The sequence below is a fragment of the Scleropages formosus genome, chromosome 21 (genome assembly GCF_900964775.1).
Source record: "Scleropages formosus chromosome 21, fSclFor1.1, whole genome shotgun sequence".
Classification (NCBI taxonomy): domain Eukaryota; kingdom Metazoa; phylum Chordata; class Actinopteri; order Osteoglossiformes; family Osteoglossidae; genus Scleropages; species Scleropages formosus.
The window spans coordinates 22,600,026-22,609,229 of record NC_041826.1 but is presented as its reverse complement, the minus strand read 5'-3'; the positions used below and the strand labels follow the sequence as shown (position 1 = coordinate 22,609,229).

The 9,204-nt window shown below is 44.8% G+C and overlaps 1 protein-coding gene across 4 annotated transcripts; it reads right to left on the bottom strand.

Moving 5' to 3' along the window:
- Positions 1 to 1,226: 1,226 nt before the first annotated feature.
- Positions 1,227 to 8,804, bottom strand: asmt2 (acetylserotonin O-methyltransferase 2). 4 transcript variants are annotated; one of them, XM_018729819.2, is made up of 9 exons: positions 8,542 to 8,804; positions 6,577 to 6,668; positions 6,208 to 6,382; positions 4,936 to 5,065; positions 4,114 to 4,176; positions 3,360 to 3,478; positions 2,598 to 2,735; positions 2,361 to 2,483; positions 1,227 to 1,822 (listed from the first exon to the last, which is right to left on the bottom strand). In XM_018729819.2, exons 2-9 carry the CDS (start codon positions 6,655 to 6,657, stop codon positions 1,611 to 1,613), a joined length of 1,041 nt encoding a protein of 346 aa, XP_018585335.1. In that variant the 5' UTR covers positions 6,658 to 6,668; positions 8,542 to 8,804; the 3' UTR covers positions 1,227 to 1,610. The 4 variants fall into 4 exon arrangements, with proteins under 4 accessions (XP_018585335.1, XP_018585334.1, XP_018585336.1 ...); XM_018729818.2 differs by lacking the exon at positions 8,542 to 8,804 and adding an exon at positions 8,117 to 8,437; XM_018729820.1 differs by lacking the exon at positions 8,542 to 8,804 and adding an exon at positions 7,414 to 7,658.
- Positions 8,805 to 9,204: the final 400 nt, after the last annotated feature.

Genomic DNA, 9,204 nt, shown 5'->3' with positions numbered 1-9,204 from the left:
TATGAAGGAAGCAACATTGCTTGTCCATTCAGTGATTGGCTGCAGCTGCAATAGTTGTAAAGCTACAAAATGCTGTAAGAATCTGTAACCATATATCGAGCTAAATTACATGTTTGGCGTATCTTTTACATCTTAGTATTTTTTTGCTGATGCAAATTATGGCAGCTGTTTTGATCAAGGATATTGCAGCAGGAGGCAGGATTTGAACCTGGGTCCATCAAGTGGAAGGCCCCAGCTCTACTTCCTATTCTACCTGCAGCCATGTGACATACTGAGTAGTGCAAGAAAAAGTACAGCTGAACCAGCTGCATACCACAGGCCATTTAGGCCAACTGTCAAAGGCAATGCAAGGAACAACTTAAGAAAACAACTAGCTGGCCTCTCATGGGGAGCAAACTTCAAAGTGCTACAAATAACCTCAATAGCACTCATACTCTGCAGCAGAATACTGTGCACCAGTACATATTCAAATTGGTGGATCTGACAAACATCGATGACACAGATGTTAAATTGGCTTCGTGTAGCAAGTTTTACAGCTTAAAGCTTGCCCTGTGTTGCTGAAGATCTGTCTTTGATCATACGATAAATAAAGCTAGACCAGTCTGTTGCTGAAGGTTTTCATCTGTTTAGCTAGGGGGCTGTGCAGAGGGAGAATGTCTTTCTCCAAGACTGATGGGGAATTTGAAGAAAGTGGTAAAAGAAAAGATTCTGAGCGCAGCCTAACTTCCAGGACCAAGTCATCTTCCTCATTGGATTATTCAGTCTATAGGCACCACTTTCAGAAATGCGATTGGCCCAGTACGCCCCTACAAGACTAGAAGAAAATTCTGTGGAGTGATGAGTCAAAAGTAGAACCTTTCAGACAACATGGACCCTGTTGTGTTTGGCAAATATGTAATTTTAGAGCATGAACCTTTTACCTGTTGCCAAATATGGTGGTGGTAGTGTAATGGTCTGGAGATATTTTTTCAAAGTCAATGCTGATAATTCTTAACATGTATTAAGATGTATATTCAAGTAATCTACTTTATATGATAAAATATGTAATTATTCATGCAGACAGTTTCTACAGTTTTCCTTGCACACAAGGAACATGAGTTCCTGGTGCTCACAGCTCATCCATTCATCCTGCAGGTTAGGTCCCCTCCCCCAAGAACTCAAAATTCTTTCAGAATGAATGCTTTAAACATGTCAGTTTCTTTTTCATAAGTTTTATTGGAGGTGTTTTGGGAAACACAAGGTATATAAACACTTTCTCAATTAGTGGGTGAATAATTTCAGATACAAATTTTATAAAGGAGCAGTGTACTGCACACAAAGGTGTCTGGTTTACTTTTATTTCCTCAGCATGATGTCAGAACTAAAGGACTAGAGAGGAACATGCAGAGGGATGATGGCAATCTCTACAACCTGTAGAGATTGAACACTCACTAGGAGCCAGAGAAGTGTAAGTAAACATGCCTCAGGGGTCACCTGCGAGGAGCACTGCCTGGGGAACAGTGGAGCAGAGGAGAACCTGTAGGACCAGTTGGAAACAATGTTCATCCTTGCTAGGGGCAAGCTTTGTGCTTTACTGGAACTCTAGTACTGCAGCGTCTGCCCAGGACAGCTCACTTGATCCCCAGGATCGCATCGTAACATTTGCCAGTCCTGCGTACTTGCACACCGTGGAAGCCTGCAGTAGCCATCATGCGGCAGTAGTGAGAAGGTGGGTGCTCCTGACCGCCTGTCTGCACCAGCATGTTCAGGGAGAAGATCTGAGTTGTAACAGGACCACGCTTGTTCTCAAATAGCAGTGCTTCAACAATCAAGATACCCCCACCTAGAAGACATGAATAGACAGATTAAGCAAAAGATCACCCTACTGAGTACAGGCATCCCTCTATCTACAAAACTTCTGTTCCTAAAAATGGTGAGGATATCAATTTTGGATACAGGAACCCTATTTCAAATTAAATTAAGCGGGTGGTGGGAAATTATGAAAGCAACACATACACTAAAACACCAATAGTACATTACTTCACTTCTACTTCACTTGTGTGATGGGCAACTTTTCTGTTTTTTTTGTGGATATCCTTCAGATAGAAAAAAAAAAAAAAAAAAAAATTAGTATAACAAAATCTATTTCCAAGAGCCATTACAGTGAAATTTCAGATTGAGTGTTTGTAAATCGAGGGATGCCTTACTTGAAAGTGTGTTTACCCAGCTTTGTATGCACAATTCTACCTGGTCTGTCCAGACCTGGATGATCTGTAAATAACTCACACACCCATACGCACCATAGTGATTTTCGTAATTCTAACCGGTAGACATGAAACTGGATGGTCCATAGAGGTACATGTTGGTTGGTCTGTATACACCTGGTTTGCAGCTTCCATGGATCTTCTGTAGTAACTGCACAACCATGTCCTCCTTCCAGTCGTGGATAATCCTTGGCAGAACATAGAGGTCTGCTGGCGGAATCTCTCCAGCACAGAAATCCCCTGCAAGGTAATGGAGTAGGAGGTGATTCTACTATAACGTTCATTTTCGTACCAGTTTCCTAGGGAGTCTGGTCCCGTATATCTGAACAGTGCGAATAACCAGAGCCAACTTGCCCTCCTGGAACTGGATGGTGTCATCTGCTTGTAAGAAGTGCTCCCTAGCAGCCTGCAGCACCGCTGATGAATCCAGTACTGTGACGGTGGCAGCAGGATATTCCCGGGTCACTTCCCGGGCCAGTGCCCCTGAGCACCCTGTCGGACAAAAATCCACACTTGACACTGTTCGTGTCATTTAAACTGGAAGGGTGATCCTTTACATAGCTTTTTTTGTCTGTGATGAACACTGGGTCAAATGAAAGATTTCCTTAAGTCTTATAAATGGTTTGGTATTTCAGAAAAATTTGACATCTTATTTGCTGCATTATTATTAATTCAGTCATATCCATACCAATGTCAGTGTTTCCCTGAGATACTATTAGATCTAGCAAAATAATATAGTCAAATTTAGTGTCAAAAAGCAGCAAAATTAGACTGGGAGCAAAAACATCTTAATAAAACAGACAGCTGCTAGAATAGTGGTTAGAGTTACTGCCTTTGGACCCAAAGATCACAGGTTTGATCCCCACCTCTGGCTGCAGTACCCTTGAGCAAGGTACTTACCCTAAATTGCTCCAGTAAAATTACCCATGCGTAAATGGATAAATACAGTACTTGTAACCTCAACCCTGTAAGTCACTTTAGAGAAAAGCATCAGCTAATGAATAAATGTAATAAAACTGTATGTTAATATGATAGTTTCACCTACCTCAGCTATCAGTCATGGACAATGCTTGTAACAGAGTAACAAAAAAAAAGTGCATACAGGATAACACTTACCTCCAAGGATAATTATTGTGTTAAAAGGTGAAAGGTCAAATGCAGTCACAACATCATGCCCATCAATGACCCAGGTGGAGTTCATAAATCCCATGAACTTCAGCATCTCCTCATCTGATCTGAAACAGCAAGGCAGTCACTGCTTCATATCAGACACCTCAGAAAGTGGCACCAGGAGGTACACACAGTATACCACTGTTTGCAACGCTAAGCGCTTGAACATGGATAACTGGAACCCAGTTCCTACCGCTCTTCTAGTGCACCTGGACAAAGTGCTTGTCCTCAGTTGTTCCAGTGAGAACTCCCTGCTGATATCGATAATAAGGACAATGTATACCATATCCATAATAACATATATAATAACACAGCTGGATATTTCACTTTAAAAATCAAAGTGATGTTCTTCGCAGAAGGACAATAGAACCAGATCTCCTACTGGAATTGGAAATGTTGGCCTTTACGTTGCAGTGTCCCTCTTCTCAATCCCTACGCTACCTGGGGTTCTATCGGGTCGTGTTTTTCGGACAATGCAAATATTAAGCAGTTTCCAACGGTTTCCTGAGCAAAGCTGTCACAGACATTTCCGTGGAAACTATGGCTTCATAACACTCATAACCAACCCGAACGATAACAACCTACAGCAGGTAGGGATTGAAGCTCATCCCTTCATACACATTTCTCTATCTCATACCTGTATACATAATGTGCATATGATAAATGTGTGCATCTAATGAGAAAATTATCAAAAAATAACCTGTATGCGGCCTTGAAAAGGTCTTCGGATTCAATGTTTGTCTCATGTTCGTTCTTCCTTTCCCTGTAAAACCAACATATTCACTGAGTGACAAAAAGTACAATAAGGCATCTGGGTCTCCACCCAATGTGCATCTCCAATCTGGATGTGCTGTGCAATACCACCGTTACACTGTCACTGTAGCTATAATTACCTCACTGGTATTGTCCTTGTGGTAACTTCACTAATTTTACTGTAATATGATTCAAGGATAGGACTTGGACCACCATGACCCTGTTAGAACAAGCGGTTAGTGACAGTGAGGGAGTGGATTATCAATAACAGCTGGAAGAAAGAATTAACTGTGATGCTGGTTAACTTCCTGAATGTTTATGATGCCAAGAAATAAAGTTAATTTTGTTTTTCATTACTATGAAATGACTACTTTTTCCCTTTTTCAAGAATACAGAGGGTCCCCGATGTATCAACTAGTAGTTGAGTAGCAACCGTTAGAAATTTTGAAAGGTATTTAGTTATTTTCTCATAAACGGAGCTGATGTACCAATTCGAATCACACGACAAAGAGGAAGGAAGGGGTAAAAGAGGCAAACGAAAGGTGAACGAGCAGTAGATGATCCTCAGTGAAGCGCTGCCTCTCCATCGTCCTCCATCCTTGAGATGCTGCCCAGTTGTTTTCTGCACTTCAGGGTGAAAAACATTCAGCTTACATTGTTTTTTCAATTTCATAACTTTTTATTGAGTTACTAAGCTGAGGACCCAATGTTTTCCGAATAGAAGCCCCACCCCATCTCTTTTGCCTGGGAAATCAGGGTACTCTCTCACCTGATGGCATCTGCCAGACTTCCCCAGAGTGGGTAGATGGTCTGGGAGAAGTAGACAATCATGTCATAGAGGGACTTGGCGCCGGCCTTGGACAGGTAGAGGTTGGACACATCGGTGCCGCTGTACAGTGCTACGAGGGAACGTGGGTACCGGGTCAGCGATGGGGGAAAAGGAACACTTACATCAGCAGAAAACCAGGTAAAAGCTGATCCACAAACTTTTCACTTCATGAAACCACTAACTGCTACATTATAAAAAAATCCAGGACTTTCTTCACATTAACAGGTACGTAGGTACAGTACGTTGAGTAGCTATGTACGGTGTTGACCGACAAAGTTCTTCATAACCAGAACCATCCCTTCACTAATAAGCGACAAAAGCAGCTGCTCTCTTGCAAATTCCATGAGTGCTTTTGTTAGTCACCGTCATAAAAGTTCAAGAAACACCAGACACCCCTCTACTTACATAAATTCGACTTACGCGAAACCGGATTTACGCAAAAAAATCCTGGCATACACGTTATTTACAGATAGCGCTTTTATTTTACGCAAAACATCTGAAATACTTTAAGTGCAAGTCGGTGTAACCAGACAAGACAGAAAGCCTGATCTTCCCAGTTCCCGCGTGTTTTGTGCGCGAACACATATCCTCTCGTTAATGTAGTGCTTTTTCCCGCATATTTTCTACCTTTTTCATTATTCACAATGCCTGGTGGTGAACGTGCTCCTGAAGGAAAACGAGAAGCGTCTCGCAAGCCTCCAGCAATCGATTTGAAGATGAAACTGAAAATAATAAGGAAGTATGAAGGTGGACAAAGATGATCGTCTATAGCACGGGAAGCAGGTTTAGTCGTATCGACTGTGAATACGATAGTGAAGGATGCTGCACGTATAAAGGAGCACGTGAAAGGAAAAGTTAGCATGAAAACAACAGTAATAATGAAGAAACGTCAAGGTGGAATAACTGAGGTGGAAAAATTATTAATGTTATGCTGAATGCATTATGCTGAATGATGGCGGAGTCCAGATTTACGTAGGGGCGTCAAGAATGGTTTATTTGCGCAAGTCGAAGGGTGTTTGTATTGCGGTGCGTTTTAGCCTAATTAAATTTTTAATTGCTTCGAAACGAGAAACCGTACAGAGCACTTCAACACCCTTCCCCAATTCAACCTGGTATCAAAAATCTGCGTACAAGATCTGGACTGAAGGAATCCCAGAAGGAGCTTGTGGTGATCATACACACACACACACACATTACATGTGAGAAGTTCACCTTTTCCCTCAACGACTTCTACTTCCAGGATGTGGAACCCAGCCAAGACGTCCAGCAACCTCTCGGTCCCTCCTTCGCTGGCGCCCAGCTCCCGTGCGACGGCCTCGGCGCTCAGAGGCGTCGGAGACCTCAGGAAGAGGTCAAAGACCCCCAGGTCACACGCAGAGAAAATCACCTGGGCAAAGTGCATTGTGGGAAAGCAGCAAGGAGCGAAAATGAGCAGAGTCTTTAAATGCGCTCAGAACTGAAGACACTCGTTCTGGGAGGCGGGATGAGGTTAAGAGCGGTGCCGTGTGTGACTCTCGAACAGAGCGGAGCCTCCTTTTTTCTCGGCATTTTGGAGAGTCGGTTTAATAACGGAATGCAAACCTGTGACACTCGGAATCCATTGATGTATTCGAGCAGCTTGAAGGGGTAATCCAGTTCGCTCTGGGACAGGTGCTCAGCCATGACAGATGATCCTGCAGAGACCCGACAGAACAACATTACGTTCCTTCGTGACCTTACCGGGGTCATGCTCCATCCCCCGAGGTTCGAGACTTGGATCCAAATCCCACCTGTGCTGTAGTACCCTTGAGCAAGGTACTTCCCTTACATTGCGCCATTTAAAATATCCCACCTGTTTAAATGGGTAAATCACTGTAAATCACTTAACACTTCAAGTTGGTTTAAAGAAAACCACCATAATAAAACAATGGTAATTATATGAGTGATAATAATAGAAAATACAATGTAAATATTCATTAATATTACTTATAGATTTGTTACAATTAACAACCACTCATGAGATACTGGCCCCGTCCACTGGCCCCTCCTAGCCTAGTGCCTAGTGCGTTTGGGATGGGCTCCGGACCGCCAGGACCCTGACAAACACAGGCAGGAAGTGAAGGCAAGAACACTGTCAGATTTATTTATTGTGTGGGATTTTCACTGAAATGTTGATGGCTTTGAGGTGCGGATAACGCGTAGCGCCTCTCACAGCGTTTCTTCAGTATTTCGAGGACGTGCAACCGTTTCATTATTCCGGCTTCTGACGAGCACGTGTTGCGCCGCGATGCTCGGACTGCAACATCATGAGCACGAGAGCGGAAAAGCCTGTGCGGTACTGAAGCTATGAGTATAATGAGGAGAGGTGCGCGAGCCGTGACGAAGCGCGAGACCTGCATTTCGGTGCCCAAATACACTTTTTAGCCGAACGTGTCATACACAGGAGAGCTGGTAGAGCTGAAAGCAGCTGAGCTGAACACTGCCGCAGGCCGCTCGTTTAGTGATGCGGAGAGATAAATTGCGAAGTCGCCGTGTCCTCCGACGTGACGTCACTCTTCCTTCGCGTGCGAAGACAGCGACGCGTCGCCATGACGTCACGCGCCCGTTATCCCGTATAGCGCCTCGGCGGCAGCCTTCGCGCTCGTCCCAGTCCGAGGAGCTGTAGTTAATGCACGTCTGCGCATTAACCCCCCCCCCGCGGGCCGCACACATGAACGTGTCACGTTCATCAATCGGCCTTCATGCGTGTCACGCGCGGTTCCTCAGCAGGGGTGACTCTGTGCGCGAGACGGCACACACTCTGGCTAAGAACAAGTGCGTTACAAAATAAGCGCAATATTACAATATATATATTTAAACGAGTTCCTGCCTTAATCCGCACGGGTCGTAAAGCCCGCCGAGAGCGATAAGGCGCGCGCCAATAACAAGTGAAGCGCGCAAAGTGTGAGACGGGGCGCGCGCATCCATCGTGATCGCGCGTGCCGGCCCTAATCCGACCCATCGGGTCGGAACGGAAGGTGCCGGCGGAGCGCGTTTTCGTACAGCTTCGTCTCCACCCGCGGACTAAACCGACGAAGACTAGAGGAGCGGGCAAATTGGCAAATGATGCGCAGCAGCGTCGCGAGCGACGAACTCAACTCACCGGTCCGCGAGTTACCGTCGTCGAATGAGCGACTCCGTCCGTCACGTTAGTTAGGCTGAGCGCTCGGCGAACACATGCGACATGGGGAACGTGGGGGCAACCGGGGTCACGCAAATGTCACTTATTACGGGCGATCCTGGCGACTTCAGCGGAGCCGCACCGACCGCTCCCTCTCGAACAACTCGGCCGCCGGTTCGTTCGCTCATCAAGCCCGATGTCTGCTGGGGGCGACCGCGCGCCGCCGGCACCGCTTCGCCGCCATGAACCGACTGGACTGGATGCACAAAGTGCGCTCGCTTCGCCGCGGACACTTTCGCGCACTCACTCACTTACTCACTCACTCACTCACTGCCCCCCCGCCTGACCGCGCGTGTGTGCAGTTGGTCGACTGGCACTTATTCGTTCAGAGCACAGTAGCGGCTTACAACGAGCTGTCCCTCCTTCGCTTCCAAATCCAGCTGGGTTTGAATGGTCCGTTTCGCTAAATCGGAGCAGAATCGTCGCTGAATCTTAATCCACACAATTTGGAAACCGTGAGGAGAGACGTTTGAAGCGCGGCTCCAATTTTCCCCCACTTAAAAACGCCAGAACACTTCTAAATATAACGCATTTCATGCAATTCTTCCAATTTAGTTTTATTTATTTATTCTTTTTTTTTTTTTTTTACTGATATGCACGGTTGCACAAATATTGCAATTACATCGCTACACCTGTTTACGGGTAATTCCTTAGCCTTACCGCTAGGGGCGCCTTTGAGCATTAGGAGACGCTAATATGTATACATATAATATGGATAGTATAAGTACACATATAGTTACATACGCAAACTTTATTTCTGTACAGGATTCCCAACAACTACCGACGACCGGAGTGAATTAAGAAATCGTCTAGAAAAAAATCTATTAAACATCTAATTACAAAAATAACTATTCTGGGTATAAAACAAAACAAATTGCAAAATTCCCTTCCAATTTGAAATCCAGAAATACCGCACAACAAGAACCCCAAACACAGCTAAAATTAATTGTTGCATGTCTTCTTTTACTACTTGATGAATTATTGCCAGCTTATATTCACGGTGCGTTGCT

Bases quoted from the DNA above. Each gene is read 5' to 3' on its own strand.
- asmt2 (XM_018729819.2), bottom strand. From the start codon at position 6,657: ATGGCTGAGCACCTGTCCCAGAGCGAACTGGATTACCCCTTCAAGCTG. The intron at 2,736-3,359 runs GTAAGTGTTATC...TTTGTCCGACAG, and splicing joins CACAATAATTATCCTTGGAG to GGTGCTCAGGGGCACTGGCC. The intron at 1,823-2,360 runs GTGTATACAGAC...CATGTCTTCTAG, and splicing joins CCATGGAAGCTGCAAACCAG to GTGGGGGTATCTTGATTGTT.